Below are 22981 nucleotides of genomic sequence, written 5' to 3'. Positions count from 1 at the left end.
CATCAACAGGAAAAATGCTTGGTTAATGACAGTCGGTTGTCAAGGTCAACATGTATTTATGGAGTGTTTTAAAAAAATAAAGTTTGTCACAAAGTGTTTTACAGCAAACATAACTGGCCAAATAGATTAACAAGGCAAAAAGAGATGTAAGTCTTAAAATACAAAAATACATGGTGTGCACAGACACAAACTTAAACAGATGGCAGAAATAATTTTTGTCAAGTTGGGGATAGGAGATGGGCAAAAAAATATCAACTGCTGGTGGACTCTGAAGTGGATTTAAAATCACCATATCAGAGGAAGAGAAGGATTTTTGGGGGAAGGTTTATAACAGAGTCAGTGCTGCGTAAGACTCTGGCTCTGTTCTCAATAACCATAGAAAAAATCTTGCCCCTGCAATTTTAACAGAGAGTTGGTATTTTGTCAAAAGATGTTTGTAAGATGTTTGTAAGATATTTGTTTGTAAGATATTGCCATCTGTCAAAAGAAGCATCCGCTGCCATACCACCAGACTATGGAGCAGCTTCATTCCTCAGGCCATGAGACTCTTGAACTCATCCTCAACAATCTAAATAGATGTAGCAGGACTCAACAACTAAACCTTCAAATAAATACCTTTTAAATATACCTTGTACCATGTGTACTTTGTAAATGTCATGGAGATGTGAAACCAGTCTCTCTGTCTGTCCATTAGAGAGCTTCTTTTCTGCAGTCCCATCTGATCGATCTTGTCTGGTCATTGAGCCACTGAAAAGTCTTCTTTTGAGAGGAGTCTTGAAGGAGGATTGATGAATTCCTCTTTGTTTAATAAAGAAGGATCAAATTGGGCAAGTTGAGCTCTACTTTTCACAATGCATCATAGGATACTTTGAGTCAACTAGGTTATAATACTTCTCACTATACGTTCGCACACACTACAAAATGTTGAACTGACTATATAGTGGACTAGTGAGTAGTGAGTATAGAGTATAATGAATGTTTTACACCTCTAAATAGCATTGTCTTGTATTCTCTGACAATAAGCACAAACTTATTTTTTGTAGATGATAGAAGGGATATAAAACTGAAAATGTCAAGCAGCTGAAAGGATACAAGGAAATTGTAATACTCTATGTGAGATACCCTCTCACATACCTCTTAAATCTGTCAATCCATCATTTTTTTGAAATCGTTGCTCTTCTATTCCTTATCCTGCTCATAAGTGTGATGCTGTAGTGCCTCTGACTATACATATCAATCAAGGAAATATACAGAACTATTAATTTGAAAAGGCTCTAGTCTCTCTCAAACAGGTAGAAAATTATACAATTCAGTATGTGGATTACAGTGATCAAACATGAGATACTGAGACAGTTTCTCAACTGTTCTTACATCAGTAGACATGTTACAAGACACAAAGCCACATTAGCTCTATTTAGAAATGTCTCAGTCTCATTCTTGCGACTGTGATGTGATGACAAGTTGTTGCAGCAGACTGGATCACATAATCTCAGCACTGTACAACTGATGCACTGCCTACAGAAGTCTGCTTTGTGATGTAAAATGATGACATTTATTTGCCATGATTTCAATATTTACATGCAGAAATATTTAGGCCCTGTTGTATCTGTAAGGATTATTAGGGCCCGAGCACTGACAGTGCGAAGGCCATTACATTACAGTTTATTATTCCTTTTATATGCATACATTTAATTGGTTCCTGTGAATTAAAACATAATTTTACAAGCAATTTTACAATTTATTTTCTTTCACTGACTTTTAATGTAGTTCATAGTTGTTTTGAGTTAATTTGATGTACACTTGTTTCTTGTCTATTTGTTAAAATAAAAAATGATGCATGTATTTTGTTTACATATGTACTGATGTATGTACTATTAGTTATTGCAAAATGTCTGAGGTAACAGCAAATATGTTAAACTGTTTTTAAACGACATAGTCTGTGTCAAATGTAGTCTTTTTGTTGAGGAACTGGTCAGATTAAAGCTGGAAATAAAAACACTCATGACAGGTTTTGATATTGCTGCTGTCATTGAGGCAGTCTCTGACAATATTTAAACAAGTTATGTTGTCAAATAAAAGATATGATATCAATGATTTTCTGAAAGCAAAACTTTAATGCAAATCAGTATCCAATCTGAGCTTTTTGCTTTGTCATTGTTCCTGTTTTTTCAAGACGTTGCGAGACTGTGTGTAAACCAGATCCATACTGCAACAGTGCCCACAATTTAGAGAAGTCATATGGCTAAGAAAGGCTTTTGCAACTCCTCATGCCTGATCTTAACCAAACAGAGGGGTTGTGCAAATGTGCAAACATTAATTCAATTTTTTTCCAGAAAGTAAGTGGCCGACCAGTCTATTGGAGGGGACTCTGATTAACTAAAGAGTTAAGACAAAGCCACTGTCATTTTGGAGGAGGATAAACAGCAGCTGAAGGCATTTTCCTAAAAAAAATCTATTTATGTGTCATAACTGATCCATAAAGTATTTCTAAATGATTTATTAATAAAGCAAGAAATAAGCCTATATATCCATTCACCAGAAACTTCTCCAAGGGACCCCTGTGATCATTAAATGTGGCAGGTCTGCTTGTAACATACTGAAGATTTTCTAAAACCATCGATTCGTTTTCGCCTTTAATTTCCCTAAAGGATTAAAAGCTCATCTTATAACGTTGTTATCACATGTACTTTAACAGCTTGTTTCCTTCATAAATTAAAGTGATATGATATTTACAATGAAATATTCAGACCCAGGTTTTTATTCACCATCCTTTAAATGAAAATATTCTAGTTGTCTTTAGTGTCGTTTCCTTCTTATATCTCCATAATGTGTTGAATATGCATTCAGTAGAACATTATATGAAAGATATGCTGCATCAGTAGCATTTCATGATTTTTAATCATCACCTATTTTAGGAGTATTCATTAGCTTAAATTTCACATTGTTAGACTGAAAAACTAAAATGTCTCCTTTAGTAAGTGATAAACACACCAGCTCAAGCAGTGCTGTTGTTTAGCTTCCAGGTGAGTAAGTAATATTTCACTTGTGATCATCTAAAGTGATCAAATCATATTTTTAAAAATAATACAATCAAAACATAAATGATAGGGGCCTTATGAGTTCTTTCAGACCTTCAGTTAGTTCAGACCTTCCTGTGGCTTAAATTGGGGGTAAGTGTATACAGTGATGCACAGGGCATATAGAATATTTCATTATATTTAAAGAGCCTCATCAACTTCAATGTTTTTTGTAAATATATTCAGGGGCACCAAATACACTTCTCTGGAACATTCCCCAGGTAAACAGGTTCATTGGTATCAGGTGATTGGGTATGAAAGGGGCCATTTTGTTAAACACATGGCTGTGTTAAGGATATTGCTACATGGACTTGGGAACAGTGTAAAAACAACACTTTGAGTCCTGACCAGTTGAGTCTTGGCAACAAAAGCACTTTGGTTAAGGTTTAGGGAAAGATTGTGACATCAGTCTATGTTAATCAAAAGTATTAGTCTCAAGTCAATGCTGACTTTTTCACTAGACAGACAACAGATTTTCACACTTTTCCTGACCTTAACAGTGCTGCCAGGGCCTAAACATAATTTCAAGGAAACAGTGCTGTGTCTCAACTTTTTAAAATCAGGTGTGGATTAACTGATCAGCTTCACCTTTGTCTTTTATAGTGTGCCATTGATTGCTAAAATCAGCAGTCTGCTCCTGTGTGGAGACAGGCCCATATGTTACACAAGCCACAGTCCATTTTAAGTAATAACTGCCACTTCCAACTGAGCAAAATTTGTCAACATGCCTTTTGTGAGCAGTATGCCATATTAGGATGAAAGTTGGGTGACATTCCCACCTATATAAGTTCAAACACTTCTGCTTCCCCAACATTTCCTTGTTCTGCTGCTGTCTCACAATCAGCCATGATCCTGCAGGCTGCTGTGCTCAGTGTCCTCCTCTGCTCAGTCTACAGTTTTACTGTACAGGTAAGTATCAGCAGATACTTTGCATTTATATGCACAGACAGATGCTTCATCATTCACCAAGACTGATCATTTGGTAAATTGCAAAAAGGATAATGTGATTTTGTATTTCATGCTATGCTTTGTAATTTTGAATTGCAATTCAGTTTTAATTCTGTGAATGAATCCATTTAGCTTTTTCTACCTTTCAAAGATGTTCATTGAATTTTAGAAAAAGAAATACTAGTTTTTAAGGTTTCCACCATGCCCACCATTTTTACCTCTAGGACTTGCACTTCCCACAGGATTCTAAAATTGATGTCAAAGCTCTGCTGGAACTAAACTGTCTATGTGAACTTCATATAAGAGAGAACATTCACATGTTTCATTCATACAAGACTACTGTGGCTCTGTATTCATTCAACTGTCTTCTTTTACCTTTTACTTTTTTGTGTTAGGCTTCTTTGGAAAAGAGTGAGGAGTACTCTGGTAAGACGTGGATACTTTTGAACAGTAACATTCTGTAACTATATAGTCTTACATAGTGCAACTGATACATGCAACTCTTTTACTCTGCAGGCAACACCATTGAGGATGATGATTTCAGTGTGTCCACATTGTTAGAGAAAGCCAATAGGAATGTTGGTATGTTCATCTCAACTGCAACTACTTTACAACTGTTCATTTCCTTTGATGATATGTTACAGTGTACAGTAACAGAGATGTGACCTACCCTCATGCCAAGAGTGGAACAGTAAAGTAAATGTTGTACTATGAAAAAAACAAAATCATTTTCAGCTATCCTTATGTCATTCTCCAGGAAAGAACTTTGATGAACCTCTAGTGATGTTTGGAGACATAGCAATGCCAACAGGTCTGCAGAACGCTGATCCCTGTACACAGCGAGGATGCCTGTGGCCTAAAGCCACTGATGGCAATGTCTATGTACCCTACCGCATCTCCAACCAGTACTGTAAGTCTCAACAAGCAGTCCCTTTCTGTAGACAGGACGTTTATGTTGGCTCTGTTATACAGTAAATATAACTCATGATTAATCAATATCACATGCACACTTAACAGTGGCATTAACTACTAACTAGCAGTAGTAGTTAGAAGATTACGATGGCAGGGACAATATCTTCTAAACTTTTTTTCCTGTCAAGCCCAAAGAGAGAGAAATGCCATCGTCCAAGGTCTGCGGTCATTTGCTGCGTCCACCTGCATCCGCTTCACCCCCTTGAATCGCCAGAGGGACTTCGTGGACATCCAGTCTCGCTCAGGGTATGGACCACACAATACACATCCCACATATGCATGAATGCAATCTGTTATAGACCCTGTTAAAGAGGTCAAGAGGAGCCAAGGCCCTACTGATTGGTAGTTTAATTTACTCCCAGTAGAGAAAATAGGCAAAATAGTTTACAATAAGGAATAAGCTAAGACCATATCAGATCAGATATCAGATTATGAAAAAGAAAATGTATTTATTAAGAACACTACTTTCAATTGCCAAAAAAACCATCATCAGAATCCTATGGTTGCAGCCACAACACCCAAACATAAAACAATGGGGTAACACATTTTACAGGTCCACAAATTTCATGTCAAGTAACATATTTCAAATGGTTGAAAAATGTACTTCAATTTTATGGCCTGCTGAGGGGAAGGTAGACAGAAACTGGTAGAAAATTTAAATGCCTGTCAGCAGCAGGTAAACAGAAAACAGTTTCCTGGAGATGTATTAAATAAATTTCCAGCTATTTATTTACTCCTTATTGGTAAATGGTTGAATATTATTAGCAAATAATAAGGGGGTGATTTTCAATACATTTGATGTAATTATTGTGGTAATCTGGGGGTAATTTCAATTAAATGTTAAATATGTTAGCTAAAATACAGCTGAAAATGGACAATAAAACATTTTTAAACATGTACTGTTTTCTTTCAGGTGTTTTTCATTTGTCGGGCGTCGTGGTAATGCCCAGATAGTGTCTTTGAATCGCCAGGGCTGTGTTTTCCAGCAGATTATCCAACACGAGCTGCTCCATGCCCTGGGCTTCGACCATGAACAGACCCGGTCTGACAGGGACCAGCATGTTCGCATCCTGCTACAGAATGTCATACCTGGTGGGTTGCTTTATTGACAATACTGACCAACAATTTGAAAAGCATTCCATTTTGCAGAATATAGATGCAACTTTGTAAAACTTATAAATAACCAAAAACGTTGTGTTACAATTAGGGTAATTGACCTTTGTCACTTTAAGGAACACAAGTGAAAACTGCAATGTACACATAAATAAACAAAATCGTGACTTCACTTCACTTTATCATATGATTTCAGCAGGTATAGTAGCTTGGGGTGTTAGTGATGTGCTTATCGAGATCTCTAGAATGAGTAACCATAAAACCATTAGGAAGTTACAGAAGGAACCAGACAGACACATTGTTATGTAGATAGATTCACTGGTTTCACCTAGAGCGCTTCTCTGCTATTTTGATCGGCAAACTGTGATAAAACAGACCATAATTGATTGAGCTATGTGTGCCCTGCAGGAATGGAGTTCAATTTCAGGAGGATCCAAACAAGGAACCTTGGCACTCCCTATGACTACAACTCTGTCATGCACTATGGAAGGTAGCATCTCGATGGAATAATTGAACTTAAACCTCCAATTTGAAAGATGGTCGATTTTTGAGTGTCATTCCCAACTCGTGGAGTACAGACGCTATCTGATAGCGGCCAACCCGCATCAGTATTTGATAAGTTGAGAAACCCAAAACATTAGCGTCACACTAAATGTAATATATAGTAATATACTGTATGTGTAATGCAGCTATGCAGGAATGAATTATTGTGTCTTGCTGAATGTGATCAGAGCAGTTTAGAAAAGAGTACATGCAGGGATGCGATTTAAACTGCTCGTTAATACTGTGTGTTTGCATTGTAGGTTTGCCTTCTCCAGGAACAGGCAGCCAACGATCATTCCCACCCCCAACAGCAATGTAGCCATTGGCCGGGCCACCCAGATGAGTCCTACTGACATCCTTCGGGTGAACCGCCTATATCGCTGCAGTATGTAGTACCTATTAACCGATGAAGAAGCATACTTCCTCCCCAACTACATAAATCCCTACCTGTTTCTGTATCTATCTACAGTATCTTTCTACAGAGCCAACATTCTCACCTGTCTTACCGCCTACCCTCCTGATTTCATACTAGCATACCCACCTGTACTACTCAATAGGCCTATACTATATTCCTGCTAAGGCTGTCACAACATCAGATTTTCACTGGATGATTATCGTTGCCAAAAGAATTCACAATAAGGATATATCCCGTATACAGAAATTTTGAGAGAAAAAAGCAGTCAGTCAAATTCATCTCAACTTTGTTTATTGTGTGTTTTGTCTGTTTTTTTGTAAAAGAAAAAAATTAAACATTCGTTAAACAAGTGTAGGGAGGTGGAGAGAGTCTATGTAACCATAAATGTCTGTTGTTTCAACATGATTTTGATCAGCAGTAGTAAACCAGTGAGTAGCAGCCACACACTAGCCAGCTGACAGTTAACTGTTACTGCAGCTTTTTCTAAGGCGCATTACCACAACCTAATGTGACAAAATGAGAACAGAAAGAAACAGAAACAATTCAAGAGGCGCTGGATTATTTACAGATTATCATATTTCTATTATTAGCAAGATATCAATATTTATTTTTTTGAATATTGTGGTAATTGAAATTACCGGTTATTGGTGACCTGTGTGTTCATGTACATTGTAGCAGTACCATAAAGAAACTGAGCAGCCTTTACAGGTTTTGCTTTCTTTTGTTATTCATTTCAGATTCAACTGCCTCCAGATCTAACCTGGAACCTGTGCGTGGAGCCCATTTCCCTTAAAAAAACGAAAGTAAGTGGGTTTGGATGCTTTTTTTTTTAAACTTGCTAACCCACACACTATCATGAATGTGCTATAGAGGAAGTCTGGTATTAGTTGAACCTGGCTGAACCTTGTTGATTTATTCCTATCCTTTGTATTTTTTGTGTGAATGGACATTAATGTGCATCCATGTTTCCTGATGTAGCCAAACATCAACATATAGTATTAATTTGTACATGAAGGCATTATGAAATAGCTGTTGGGAGACATGATATAAACAAATCATTTTACAAAAACAAAAAGAAATGTGTGTGTGTGTGTGTGTGTGTGTGTGTGTGTGTGTGTGTGTATGTGTGTGTGTGTGTGTGTGTGTACCCAAACACATGCACATTCATTTAATATTTTTAACATATTCCCTCTTTTTCCAACAGGGACTCAAGAGGAAAAGAGGCAGATTGTTCCAAGTTTTTATCTTCAACAAAACCAGAGAGGCATCTTGGGCTTAATGAGTGTGCTTTCATGAAATTCAGAATTTGAATAAAATTGCTTTTGTGCTGACCTAATGAGAAATGAAAAGTGACATCATCACAAATGTACTCTTTCATATAACTGTTTAATAACTGCTTGCAAGTTTGATTGAATACTAATAATGAATAAAAATGTACATCCAGATACCTCAACTTGAAGTCAGCCTGTTTCTGTTTGCAAAAGCACATACTGTACATATTCTGACCTGTCAAGATAGGTGACTAAAACCCCTTTTCCACTGGTCAAAAATCCCACTTAAACCTGCCAAGATCAGGCTTTTGAGTGCAATTGGAATGTGTAAACTCTGCATTCACACGCGGGACAGTTGACCCTGCAGTAGACCCGGGTTTTTTATCACCACGGCTCGGCTCTGATCTAAACGTGAGACCCCGGTGAACACACTAAATTGCGCCACCCGAAGTGATGACGCGTTATCAACATCTGGTGGTGGCGCCTTAATAAAGAAGTAATTTGGGATGCGTCTTTCCAAGGTTGTTTTATTACTGCACACAGTGTTGGATGGTGGGGCCTGTTCATTCCTATGAAAGCTGCTCAGTGGTGTTTTAAAGCCAACAAAGCTTGACTTCCCGGCTAGAAAATACCTTGATCACCAACCGAGCTGGCTAACTTCCAGTTTAGCGCCTGGCTAACTTGAAGGGAGATAAATTAATTTAATCGTGCGGCTCTTCTAGACTTTCCAACTGTAATTCAACCAAATGGCTCAAATTATGATACTAGCCCCATTCACACTGCCGTTTGCATGCGGGGATCCTGCGTTTCAGATGCAGCAAGGGGTGAAATTTCGATGCGCCTCTAGCCCTTTTCACACAGAGAGGCGGCATTATCACCGCAGCGGCGGTTCGCTAATTCTCACTAATTCCGTTGTTTGTTCACAAAGAACCAAACAGCTCCGGTGTAAAAGATGAACCAGAGTATAATTCACACAGCAAGCCGGCGCTGCGGCTCCAAAAGAGGCGTGACGGTACACGTCATGGTGATGACGTGTGGTTTTTTCAAAGTGTTTCCCCGGTGTTTACCTGTTAATCTAAACATGTACCCGCTGACTGTTTATAATCATATGGATGCTGTTATAATGTGTTGTGATTGAGATCCTGACCCACCAAACATCCTGGAAAGTGACAAAGTTACGTTTTTCTCTAAATTAGATAATTACATAATCACCATCAGTCAACAGGAGGCTGTCTGACTCTCTCACTCTTTCTGGGGGAAAGTTCACTGAAGTCTCGGTGGAGGGCTGACTGCAAACAGACAGACAGACGCTGTTTTTGGTGCAGAAATGTGAGGAAGAGTCGGTAGGACTGACAGGATGACAGACACTTCTCCACATATAACTGCGTTATTTTTTTTTACTCACAGTTGCCAAAGACACGACCAGTTACTATGTTACTGTTGTTTGGTCCTGTAACGTTGCTTTGTGGGACATTTCTCTATATTTTGTTGAGTGAAGGACCTGTTTAGTTATCAGACTGTGAACACCATCAGACCGACACACCCTCGCTCCGCGCCGCTGGCTTATCCGTTCACACTGGTTCGGTTCACCAATACTGTGCCTCTGATACTACCTCTGGAGGCGCATCAGAGGCGCTGCGAAATTTCACCCCTCACCGCATCTGAAACTTTCACACAGAGCAGGATGCTGAGAATTGGCGCAGGATCCCCGCATGCAAACGGCAGTGTGAATGGGGCTTCTGATGCACCTCCAGAGGTAGTATCAGCTGTGGCGTGGCCACCGGGGTGGCTGGGGGTGGCACCGGCTACCCCTGGAATATGATTGGCCACCCTGCCTGCCCACCAGAGCTGCCAATCAGTTTGTCTGGATCGAGATTCAACAAATATACGGGATGCACTACTCTCTTTGCACTTCAGCTCTCATGCAGACTTTCATCTAAAAAGGAGAAAACAAGAGTAAGTTAACAGTCGCTCACAATGGGTAGTGTTAAAGGATTTACAGATGTTTAAATTAAGTTGATGAGTAAGTCGTATAAGTCGTTAGCACAGTGCGCTAGCTTAGCATAATGAATTGAAGTCTATGGGAAACATTAGCCTGCGCCGGCAAAGGTTGAAATAAAACAAACGTCACAGCAACCCCAAGCTAGACTAACGGACTATAAAGACACACTGTGTGCACATACTGTGTGTGTGTGTGTATGTGTGTGTGTGTGTGTGTCGCCTTTCAAACAAAAGTTACAAGCTGCTTCATAAAATACAAGTGTGGAGGATAGCCATTTAGCGTTAGCTTGTTTTTAGTCTTCAAAAGATTTATTTCATACACGTGCAAACAAGACAGCTTGGGGTTGCTGTAACATGTCATTAGAGGATGATATAATTGCATGATACCTATCCTGTGTGTTTCAGTTTAAGGAAAGGGATATCTGACTTAAAGGGGACATATTATGCAAAACTCACTTTTTCCTTGCTTTAGTATGTATATTTGCGTATCCGGAGTGCCTCCCCACCCCTTAAGCATGATTTTTCGACAACTAAGTTAATATTTCGTAAACTACTGGAGTCAGGGATTGGGTCTCTAAACCAGCCGTTTGGATTTCGACCGGATTGTGACGTCACAATCCGGTCTTTTGCATACTCCAGCCCTGGCGCTGGCTATCTCCTCCCACACTACGCCAGCTACCTGGACGAGGATCCGCCATTTTCTCGTTCTCGCTTAATTTGTAGTGACAGCCTGACCGCTACCATGTACAACCCGAAAGCCGAGCACTGCTGCTCTGTCGTCGGATGCACGGATCCTCCTGTTTCGCTACATGGCCTCACTATCAAAGAGGATATCAGAGCGAAGCGGCTACATTTTATTTATCAGGGAAACGTCCCAGCTTCAGTGAGCAAAAGTGTTACGGTCTGTGCCAGTCACTTCACGCCGGACTGCTTCAGCAACCAGGTCAGGACTGGACGCTGGACTGGCAACAAGATTGTCCCTTAAAAGATGGATCCATACCCACTGTCAATGATGGAGCTGTAAGTATTTAAAAAACAGTGTAGTTTGTGTTACTTTGGTCGTTTAGCACATGAGCTAACGCTAACCGTCGATGTAAATATGAGGCTGAACTAACATTACATGTGAAGTTGTCAACGTTGGGCTTACTGGCCGTAGTATTCACGATAATATTAATGTTACCAAACGTTAATTTGTCATATCAGCACTCTTTTAAAACATGACAGTGAATTGAGAAAATGAATTAGGATATTGAGATTTTATCGCTTCTAACCGGCCGGTGAACCACTGCTCGGCCGTGAACATGGGGAGGAGACGGGCTGAAATGTCTCGGTGTTAGCGGACGGTGAGCTACTGTTCCTCCGTGAACACGCAGAGGAGACGGTGTGAAATGTCTCAGTTGTTAGCGGACGGTGAGCTACTGTTCCTCCGTGAACAAGCAGAGGAGACGGGTTGAAATGTCTCGGTTGTTCGCGGACAGTGAGCTGCTGTTCCTCCGTGAACAAGCAGAGGAGACGGGGTGAAATGTCTCAGTTGTTAGCAGATGGTGAGCTACATTAATTCATTAGCATGTTGTGCTAAAGGACAGTGACCTGCACGTTACCTGCAGTAAAGCAATCACTACTTTGTCTTGGAGCCGGAGACAGGGGTTACCTGCTACATGTCTGCTGTGCTACCATCAGTTATATACAGGCATGGACACAGAAAAGTTGCTTCGCAAATGTGTATAGCTCGTTGCCATGGTCACGCGATGCCGTCCTCACGTCTTCCGCCCGGCAGGAAGAGGTGGGCGGCGCACGCAGTAGCTCATTAGCATAAAAGGGAAAGGCACTCAAACCAGCCGCTTAGAGCAGGGCTGTGAAACTGGTGTGTAAACACCCCTGCTGTGCTCAATCCTTCGGTTTTTTCGACCAAAGCATGTTACTGTCATTCCATTTAGACATCAAGGAACCATGTCAACAAGCAGAAATGAGCATAATATGTCACCTTTAACAATATTATTTTTAACCAAACAATATGCATGATTTCTTCAGGGGCAGACAGTGATAGGGAGAGAGAGAACTGCAGGTTGAAAAGGACTCAAAATATTGAGACCAGCGTCTGTCCCCGGCAAAAAACTTTAACTCACCAAGTGTTTGTCGCGACGTCAGCCCTCCACCGAGACTTCAGTGAACTTTCCCCACAGAAAAAAGCCTCCCTCCCCGCGTGTGAGAGAGTCAGACAGCGTCCTGTTGACTGATGGTGATTATGTTATGTAATTTATAGAAAAACGTTACTTTGTCACTTTCCAGGATGTTTGGTGGGTCAGGATCTCAAATACAACACATTATAACAGCATCAGTATGATGACAAACAGTCAGCGGGTACATGTTTAGATTAACAGGAGGACACCGGGGAAACACGTTGAGAAAAACACACAGACGTCATCATCATGACGTGTATCGTCACGCCTCTTTTGGATCCGCGGCGCCGGTGTCGTGCCAAAAAGTGATTGTCTGCCAGAATCTGACTTCCGGCCGCGGGAGCGCGCACAGCAGCCCGTTGAGCGGTAGCGCAAAACCGTCTGCTTTTCTCTGGATTAAACAGTCATAATATGCAGAAACACACAACTGCATTATAATGTAGGCCTAATTATAGCTTCGAAAGCTTAACGTTTATCACGTAACGGCATTTACGTGATAGACATGTCTCTGTGCTTGGTATGTCTGATGACTTTGTGTAGCCCTGTCTTTGGAAATTAGACTGTAATGAATATGATTAAGGCTATTGGTGGGTTTTCAATAAAGATATGATAACTTTTGCAACGATCCTCGTAGCACTTGGTGCATTGTAACAACAAGTCCAATGAGCTCAACTGCAATAATATAATACTTAATATTAACATTAATATGTTTGATATTTTGTCCACAATCACCGTGCTGGCTCTGTATTCAGAGCAAGGTCAGATAACAGACTTATCAAATACAGTAGGTGCAGCATTTGATCAGCTGTGTATGTTTATCGAGCAGCTTCACTTGGCCCTGTACATGAAGGCCAACATGTGAGAATGACAGAAAGTGTGACTACTGCTGATCACCTGCGCAGGTTTACATAGGTCTGTTTCAATAATAAATGTTCGACTTGTTTTTGATTGAAAAACGCTTTTGAGCATCACAACCCCCACGAAATGACTCGTTTCAATAGCCCTTTTCACACAGAGACGCCGCATTATCGCCGCAGCAGCGGTTCGCCAATTCTCTGCCATTGTTTGTTCACACAGAACCAAGCAGCTCCGGCGTAAAGACGCACCAGAGTAGAATTCACACAGAGAGCCGGTGTCGTGCCAAAAAGTGATTGTCTGCCAGAATCTGACTTCCGGCCGCGGGAGAGCGCACAGCAGCCCGTTGAGCGGTAGCGCAAAACCGTCTGCTTTTCTCTGGATTAAACAGTCATAATATGCAGAAACACACAACTGCATTATAATGTAGGCCTAATTATAGCTTCGAAAGGTTAACGTTTATCACGTAACGGCATTTACGTGATAGACATGTCTCTGTGCTTGGTATGTCTGATGACTTTGTGTAGCCCTGTCTTTGGAAATTAGACTGTAATGAATATGATTAAGGCTATTGGTGGGTTTTCAATAAAGATATGATAACTTTTGCAACGATCCTCGTGACTGCATTGTTTTTTATCTGATCTGGGCCCTTCATAGTATTTGCTTCCCATGTTTGGATGTGTTTTGCAGTTTTCAATCAGTTTTCACCTGTCAAAAACTGATTGAAGGCATAGTATAGTTACTGAGAGGTGATTTCTGCCTAAATATGACTTGATCTCATTCATAAGCTTCATAATATAAACACTAGAGCTCACAGGACAACTTGGAATTCTTTTAAAGGACCATTACAACACAAAATGTGCATTTTCACCTGCCAAAAATTGATTGAAGGCCAAATACAGTTACTCAAAGGTGATTTCTGCCTAAATATGACTTGATCTCATTCATAAGCTTCATAATATAAACACTAGAGCTCACAGGACAACTTGGAATTCTTTTAAAGGACCATTACAACACAAAACGGGCTTTTTGACCTGCCAAAAATTGATTGAAGGCCTAATACAGTTAATGAAAGGTGTTTTCTGCCTAAAAATGACTTGACCTCATTCATAAGCTTCATAATATAAAGATCTGAGCTCACAGGACAACTTGGAATTCTTTTAAAGGACCATTACAACAGAAAATGTGCATTTTCACCTGCCAAAAATTGATTGAAGGCCAAATAGAGTTAATGAAAGGTGTTTTCTGCCTAAATATGACTTGACCTCATTCATAAGCTTCATAATATAAAGATCTGAGCTCACAGGACAACTTGGAATTCTTTTAAAGGATCATTACAACAGAAAGCTTATGAAGCTTATGAATGAGGTCAAGTCATTTTTAGGCAGAAAACACCTTTCATTAACTGTATTAGGCCTTCAATCAATTTTTGGCAGGTCAAAAAGCCCGTTTTGTGTTGTAATGGTCCTTTAAAAGAATTCCAAGTTGTCCTGTGAGCTCTAGTGTTTATATTATGAAGCTTATGAATGAGATCAAGTCATATTTAGACAGAAATCACCTTTGAGTAACTGTATTTGGCCTTCAATCAATTTTTGGCAGGTCAAAAAGCCCGTTTTGTGTTGTAATGGTCCTTTAAAAGAATTCCAAGTTGTCCTGTGAGCTCTAGTGTTTATATTATGAAGCTTATGAATGAGATCAAGTCATATTTAGACAGAAATCACCTTTGAGTAACTGTATTTGGCCTTCAATCAATTTTTGGCAGGTGAAAATGCACATTTTCTGTTGTAATGGTCCTTTAAAAGAATTCCAAGTTGTCCTGTGAGCTCTAGTGTTTATATTATGAAGCTTATGAATGAGATCAAGTCATATTTAGGCAGAAAACACCTTTCATTAACTGTATTTGGCCTTCAATCAATTTTTGGCAGGTGAAAATGCACATTTTCTGTTGTAATGGTCCTTTAAAAGAATTCCAAGTTGTCCTGTGAGCTCAGATCTTTATATTATGAAGCTTATGAATGAGGTCAAGTCATTTTTAGGCAGAAAACACCTTTCATTAACTGTATTAGGCCTTCAATCATTTTTTGGCAGGTCAAAAAGCCCGTTTTGTGTTGTAATGGTCCTTTAAAAGAATTCCAAGTTGTCCTGTGAGCTCTAGTGTTTATATTATGAAGCTTATGAATGAGATCAAGTCATATTTAGACAGAAATCACCTTTGAGTAACTGTATTTGGCCTTCAATCAATTTTTGGCAGGTGAAAATGCACATTTTCTGTTGTAATGGTCCTTTAAAAGAATTCCAAGTTGTCCTGTGAGCTCTAGTGTTTATATTATGAAGCTTATGAATGAGGTCAAGTCATTTTTAGGCAGAAAACACCTTTCATTAACTGTATTTGGCCTTCAATCAGTTTTTGGCAGGTGAAAATGCACATTTTCTGTTGTAATGGTCCTTTAAAAGAATTCCAAGTTGTCCTGTGAGCTCTAGTGTTTATATTATGAAGCTTATGAATGAGATCAAGTCATATTTAGGCAGAAAACATCTTTCATTAACTGTATTTGGCCTTCAATCAATTTTTGGCAGGTGAAAATGCACATTTTCCGTTGTAATGGTCCTTTAAAAGAATTCCAAGTTGTCCTGTGAGCTCAGATCTTTATATTATGAAGCTTATGAATGAGATCAAGTCATATTTAGGCAGAAATCACCTTTCATTAACTGTATTTGGCCTTCAATCAATTTTTGGCAGGTGAAAATGCACATTTTCTGTTGTAATGGTCCTTTAAAAGAATTCCAAGTTGTCCTGTGAGCTCTAGTGTTTATATTATGAAGCTTATGAATGAGATCAAGTCATATTTAGACAGAAATCACCTTTGAGTAACTGTATTTGGCCTTCAATCAATTTTTGGCAGGTGAAAATGCACATTTTGTGTTGTAATGGTCCTTTAAAAGAATTCCAAGTTGTCCTGTGAGCTCTAGTGTTTATATTATGAAGCTTATGAATGAGATCAAGTCATATTTAGACAGAAATCACCTTTGAGTAACTGTATTTGGCCTTCAATCAGTTTTTGGCAGGTGAAAATGCACATCTTCTGCTGTAATGGTCCTTTAAAAGAATTTCAAGCTGTCCTGTGAGCTCTAGTGTTTATATTATGAAGCTTATGAATGAGATCAAGTCATATTTAGGCAGAAATCACCTCTCAGTAACTATACTATGCCTTCAATCAGTTTTTGACAGGTGAAAACTGATTGAAAACTGCAAAACACATCCAAACATGGGAAGCAAATACTATGAAGGGCCCAGATCAGATAAAAAACAATGCAGTCACGAGGATCGTTGCAAAAGTTATCATATCTTTATTGAAAACCCACCAATAGCCTTAATCATATTCATTACAGTCTAATTTCCAAAGACAGGGCTACACAAAGTCATCAGACATACCAAGCACAGAGACATGTCTATCACGTAAATGCCGTTACGTGATAAACGTTAAGCTTTCGAAGCTATAATTAGGCCTACATTATAATGCAGTTGTGTGTTTCTGCATATTATGACTGTTTAATCCAGAGAAAAGCAGACGGTTTTGCGCTACCGCTCAACGGGCTGCTGTGCGCGCTCCCGCGGCCGGAAGTCAGATTCTGGCAGACAATCACTTTTTGGCACGACACCGGCTCTCTGTGTGAATTCTACTCTGGTGCGTCTTTACGCCGGAGCTGCTTGGTTCTGTGTGAACAAACAATGGCAGAGAATTGGCGAACCGCTGCTGCGGCGATAATGCGGCGTCTCTGTGTGAAAAGGGCTATTGAAACGAGTCATTTCGTGGGGGTTGTGATGCTCAAAAGCGTTTTTCAATCAAAAACAAGTCGAACATTTATTATTGAAACAGACCTATGTAAACCTGCGCAGGTGATCAGCAGTAGTCACACTTTCTGTCATTCTCACATGTTGGCCTTCATGTACAGGGCCAAGTGAAGCTGCTCGATAAACATACACAGCTGATCAAATGCTGCACCTACTGTATTTGATAAGTCTGTTATCTGACCTTGCTCTGAATACAGAGCCAGCACGGTGATTGTGGACAAAATATCAAACATATTAATGTTAATATGTAGTATTATATTATTGCAGTTGAGCTCATTGGACTTGTTGTTACAATGCACCAAGTCTTATTTCCTAAGCCCTTTCATAGCATTCCATAACTTACATTTGTGAAAAGAGGAATAGATTTAAATCAACTTGTATTCACTCTGTAATAGATTGTCACAGAGGGTGCAACTGCAACACGTGTCCTTTTTCACACCCATAGTGGTATGGGGGTCTTACTGTATGTGTATGTGAGTATGTGCATCACATGACTGATAAACCTGTGAGTTTTGCTGATTCTTTCAATTTACTATATTTGGGCTTACAGACACAGTGAAGCAGTTATAAAAACCTGGAGTGACACCTCAGCTCATCCACACCGAGGATCCAAGGTGAGTTCAGCTGTGAATGTCTGCAGCAGAATGTGATGGAGAATGGTGCACTTTCTTTCAGTCAGAGTTTCTTGGTTCTCTTTTGTCTGGGTGGAAGCTGTAGCTGATTTGTGTCTGTGTCCTGCAGGTCTGCTGGGATGGCTTGCACGTCTGTTTTAAGGTTATCCACTCTGGCTCTGCTGCTGCTGTCTGCCTGCTGTTGGGCTGACAGTGCGGTAGGATCACAGAGGAACAATTGATGCTGACAGCACACTGTGATATCAGGCCATTTGTTGAGCTGCATCACAGCACTTGTAGATGTTTATCACATCTACAAGCAATGCATGTTAAAGATCGGCTGCCTCTAACAGCTGTAATGTGAAAATGACACATTAAGTCACAGTATTCAGACATTTGGCAGATAAATTCTGTAACCATAAAAATGTAATTTCTATTCCTTTGGCTCTATTTATTTCTAATCTGTCTGTTTTTGTTTGTTTGTTTTACACCTAATCCACACTGCACCTCCAGACAGGTATGTAATCTATTCTAATGATCAGACCGATTGTACTGATAAGCAGAGCATTGTGACAGGCGCATTGTTACACAAAGTGAAATTGTGTTGTTGTTGATATTAAGCAGAGAACATTGCAGAGGAGGACTCAGGAGATCTCTCTGTCTCTGAACTTCTGGAGAGAGCCAACAGTAATCTGAGTGAGTGTCACCATGTTCCTCAAGGTAGCTGTTGATGGTTCAGTTCATTTTCTTATCCTATTCACAGTCACAGTTTAACAGGATTTCAAGTTTGTCTGTATGATATGTTTCAGTCCATTCCGAAGATGATCCCATCCTGACTGGAGGAGACATTGCCGTTGACAGTGAGGCAGAGAAAAACGCAGATCCTTGCACCAGCCGAGGCTGCATGTGGGGGAAGTGGACTGATGGGAAGGTCTACATCCCATATTACATCGCCAGTCACTTCTGTAAGTGTCTCACACAAGCCTAGGAGTGAGACAGAGCAGAGATCTACCGGATCATACACCAAAATCAACCAGACAAGGGCATGTTTGTTGCTCACTGTTAACAGTAAATTCATTGTTAGCAGCAGCCCTGTCCTTGGTAGTCATGACATGAAAGACAAAAAGAAGCAGCAGTCAGTAAGAGGTCAAATTGAACACAATAAGGATTCACAAAACCAGTAAATTAGAAACTATTAAGTCGATCATCCAATTTGCATCTCTTGCATAGGCCTGGCTTACTATTTAAACAGACTTGAAGATACTCATTAGCCAAGTAAGATTAAGCCTTCAAACAACCAGTAGGTGATTTGGGGGGGATGGGTGGGGATGCCATCCCCCTCGTTAGCAAAATGACCAAAATGCTTCCTCCTTGTCATCCCCCTCTTTATTCCCTTGCAGCAGACAAAGCAGAGACACAGGGGTTCAGTGTTGAATATGTCTTGTCTGTCTTACTCATTAATCCCTTTTTGTAAGATCCCACTCATGGCTCTGAAATATCATTAGTCTGAGTGTGCTGTGTATTGATCACGGATCTCTGATGATCTGTAATTTTTTCTCAGTCCCATCCATCTGTCAGTTTTGTCCTGGATTGATTATATTCTCTAGTCTATAAACTATGAATACTCAGTTTTATTCTATAATGTAAAATATATACTCTATGGAGTAGTGTCAATCTCCATTTGCTGTTGTGAATACATAATCATCTGGAATATAATACGACCCCTACTTTCTCTAAGAATTCCCAGAAAAGAAAGGCAGTCATACGTATATTAGAGCTAAATGGGCTAAATGTTGTGGAATTGTCCTGCCAGCCTCCCGTGAGAAGGCCATCATCACCCGTGGACTGGAGTCCTTCTCCTCCTTCTCCTGCATCCGCTTCAGGCCCAGCAGAAGTGATGACCGCGACTGGCTGAGCATTGAGTCCAGGAATGGGTAAAATTTTTAAAAAGCTGCTTACACTTACAACTTAAGTTTGAGTTGAAAGCTTTTCTCAGTCTTCAGTGTTCTTTAACTCACCTCTGATCCTGTCCAGCTGTTACTCCTATGTTGGCCGTAGCGGTGGTAAGCAGGTGGTGTCCCTGGCCCGCAGTGGATGCCTTTATCATGGCACCGTCCAGCATGAGCTGCTCCATGCTCTGGGATTCAACCATGAACAGACCCGTTCTGACCGGGACAACCACATCAGAGTCCTGCTGCAGAATGTTGTGTCTGGTAATGGAGCTGTTTATTATTCAGAATGGCATATTATACCACTTTTCCACCAAAATTAGCAGGTCTACACAGGTTTTTTAAACGCATTTGGAAGGTCTAGAAGAGCAGCACCATTAAATTATTTTATTCTGATTCAAGTTAGGTGATCGGTCGGTGATCCAGGAATTTTCATAGCCGGGAAGTCAAGCTTTTTTGGCTTTAAAACACCACTGAGCAGCTTTCATAGGAATGAACAGGGCTCCACCTCCAACACTGTGTCCAGTAATAAAACGTCCTTAGATAGATGCATCCCAAATTCCTTCTTTATTTATGTGCCACCTCCGGATGGTGATAAAGCGTCATCACTTTGTCAGGTGGGATTTAGCCTGTTCACCCGGGTCTTATGTTGAGATCAAAACCGAGCCGAGGTGATAAAAACCCAGGTCTGCAGAGTTTAGACATTCCCATTGCACACAAAAGCCCGATCTTAGCAGGTTTAAGTGGGATTTTTGACCGGAGGAAAAGCGGCATTACAAAGTGGATCCAGTACACTGCAGTGCATTCAGAAAGATTTGTTTTCACTTACACGCTGCACTGGACTTCATGGCTTCTGTAAACAAAAACACAGATAATTACCTATTGCTAAACTAAGATAGTGAACATGGTAAATATAATAGCTGCTCCACACTGGTAGGTGAGCATTGTCATTGTAAGATTGTTGTGTACTTTCAGAGAGCCTCTTGGTCTTGTTTATTTTGACTGCAAGAATTTACTTGTGTTGGAGTATTTTTACACTGTGATATGTGCTTCAACTTTGTTTGGGACAGAGATCCATTCTGAGAGCAAAAAAGCAGGAAAATTAGACATGTGACATACTGATACCGTTCAAACTAATGTTAAGAATCTTTAGACCTTTGAAAGAACATGTTTCCACAACCCTACTTCTCCTCATGGCTGAAAATGTAAAAAGTGGACCAGTGGACAAAAAGAGCTCTATCATCACAGGTCCAGGAACACAATATTTTCTGAATATAAAACCATAAGTGCCAAATCACAGAGCCCTGCAGCCTTTTGGGCTCTTTCTCCTGCAGCTGAGTTCTTTCCGTCAAAAGCCACTGTGAATTGAAACCAAACAATGTTCCCTTTATCCTGTGTTTTAAGGAATGGAGCACAACTTCAGAAAGATTGCCACCCTCAACCAGGGTACTCCCTACGATTACAACTCTGTCATGCAGTACCACAGGTGAGGGGCTTCTCTTCAGCTCTGCTGTGTGTTAAGACGCATGTGTGGTTTGTGTGTGCAGGATGTGCTGTGGTTCATTCTAACATCTCTGTTTCCTGTTGTAGGTATGCCTTCTCTAGAAACAACCAACCCACCATGGTCCCCATCCCTAACTCCAACGTGTCCTTTGGCAACGCTAAGGAGATGAGTCGCAATGACATTGCCAGGCTCAACACCCTCTACAAGTGCTGTGAGTGTCAAAATGAGCACGTTAGGAACATATACTGTACACACACACACACAGGCACAGGCATACACACACTGCCAGCACTCTTTTATTACACTGTTTGTTTGCTTTTTCCTAATCCACCTTTGCTCACTTCACCATTACAGAGGAAGCCTGTACGGATGTTCTGACAGACAGGTCAACAGGAAGATTGTCTACCTTGTGCTCACTGAACAACAGGAGCTGCAGGCCTGAACTTATCAGCCTGACAGTCAATGATCATACAATAAAGTTTCTTTGACTGAAACACAGCAGTCTCTTTTCATTCTTTTACCAGATCCTGGCTTGTTTTTCTCCAAAGGTAACAAAAAAATATTCCTTCCATCATTTATTTTTTCACAACAAGTAACTATTTGCTTTTCTAGTATGATAACAAGTACACTACAAAAACACAAAAACTTTGAGGAACTTGAGTTATGCTATATCCACACTAATAACTTTTGCTGTGTTTACACATGGTGTCCACACTACGACCCTGACAACTGAGACTTTTGGAAAAAATGACTTTTGTTTCCCAATTGGGTCCTATAATATAATATATATGTATATATATGTATATATATATATATATATATATATATATATATATATATATATTAATGTCCTATAATATGTGGCACCTGAGGAGGACCAAGGTGCCGTTGACCCCTGTTTCCATCCAGGGGGTCAGTGTGGACATTGTGGAGGATTATAAGTATCTGGGGGTCCACATTGATAATAAACTGGACTGGGTTAAGAACACTAACGCCCTCTACAGGAAGGGACAGAGTTGTCTCTATTTTCTGAGACTATTGAGGTCATTCAACATCGGACGCAAACAGACTGAACAGATTGATCCACAAGGCCAGTGATGTTGTGGGAGTGGAGCGTGACTCTCTGACGGTGGTGTCAGAGAGGAGGATGCTGTCCAAGTTACATGTCATCTTTGACAATGGCTCCCATCCACTCCATGACGTGGTGGTCAGCCACAGGAGTACATTCAGCACTAGACTGATCCCACCAAGATGCACCACAGAGCGCCACAGGAAATCATTCCTGCCTGTGGCCATCAAACTGTTCAACTCCTCGCTCTGAGTGTCAGACACTGAGTCAATAGGAGGTCTCTGGACGCTTTGTTTCTCTCTAATTTGCAAATTAAGACAAACAGTGTGCAATGGCAAATGTGTTTTCAACTTTGGCATTATTTATTGCTCTGTATATATGTATATTTATTCTAGTGAAGTGTACATTTCTTGTATTTTTGTTTTGTTTTTGTTGTTCTTGTTTATATATAGATATTATTATTATTATTATTATTATTATTATTATTATTATTTTCTACATATTCTGAACTTTGAATGGGAGCAGCTGTAACATAAGCAATTTCCCCGTGGGGATCAATAAAGTATTATTGATTCTGATTCTGATAAGTCAGTACATGTCCTTCCCTGATTTGTCATGCC

General features: G+C 40.1%; 2 protein-coding genes across 2 annotated transcripts; both read left to right on the top strand.

The window, feature by feature from the left end:
* Positions 1-3923: 3923 nt before the first annotated feature.
* On the top strand, positions 3924-8521 carry LOC140994644 (low choriolytic enzyme-like). The gene is made up of 10 exons (XM_073464379.1): positions 3924-3986; positions 4421-4451; positions 4542-4607; positions 4783-4935; positions 5126-5243; positions 5911-6089; positions 6519-6600; positions 6914-7038; positions 7806-7871; positions 8273-8521. Exons 1-9 carry the CDS (start codon positions 3924-3926, stop codon positions 7859-7861), a joined length of 873 nt encoding a protein of 290 aa, XP_073320480.1. The 3' UTR covers positions 7862-7871; positions 8273-8521.
* Positions 8522-18429: 9908 nt separating this feature from the next.
* Positions 18430-21786, top strand: LOC140994646 (hatching enzyme 1.2-like). Its single transcript, XM_073464381.1, has 7 exons — positions 18430-18535; positions 18649-18804; positions 19653-19773; positions 19874-20052; positions 21193-21274; positions 21379-21503; positions 21647-21786. Coding segments are annotated over exons 2-7 (570 nt in total). The 5' UTR covers positions 18430-18535; positions 18649-18743; the 3' UTR covers positions 21649-21786.
* Positions 21787-22981: the final 1195 nt, after the last annotated feature.

The sequence above is a fragment of the Pagrus major genome, chromosome 4, assembly GCF_040436345.1.
Source record: "Pagrus major chromosome 4, Pma_NU_1.0".
In the NCBI taxonomy this organism is placed as follows: domain Eukaryota; kingdom Metazoa; phylum Chordata; class Actinopteri; order Spariformes; family Sparidae; genus Pagrus; species Pagrus major.
Note: the sequence above shows the minus strand (reverse complement) of the source record. Positions and strands in the feature narration are given on the sequence as shown.

Coding starts and splice junctions, on each gene's coding strand:
- LOC140994646 (XM_073464381.1), top strand. CDS start 18,744: ATGTGGGGGAAGTGGACTGATGGGAAGGTCTACATCCCATATTACATC. Junction 18,805..19,652: donor TTACATCGCCAGTCACTTCT/GTAAGTGTCTCA, acceptor TTGTCCTGCCAG/CCTCCCGTGAGAAGGCCATC. Junction 19,774..19,873: donor AGCATTGAGTCCAGGAATGG/GTAAAATTTTTA, acceptor GATCCTGTCCAG/CTGTTACTCCTATGTTGGCC.
- LOC140994644 (XM_073464379.1), top strand. CDS start 3,924: ATGATCCTGCAGGCTGCTGTGCTCAGTGTCCTCCTCTGCTCAGTCTAC. Junction 4,608..4,782: donor GAAAGCCAATAGGAATGTTG/GTATGTTCATCT, acceptor GTCATTCTCCAG/GAAAGAACTTTGATGAACCT. Junction 6,601..6,913: donor TCTGTCATGCACTATGGAAG/GTAGCATCTCGA, acceptor TTTGCATTGTAG/GTTTGCCTTCTCCAGGAACA.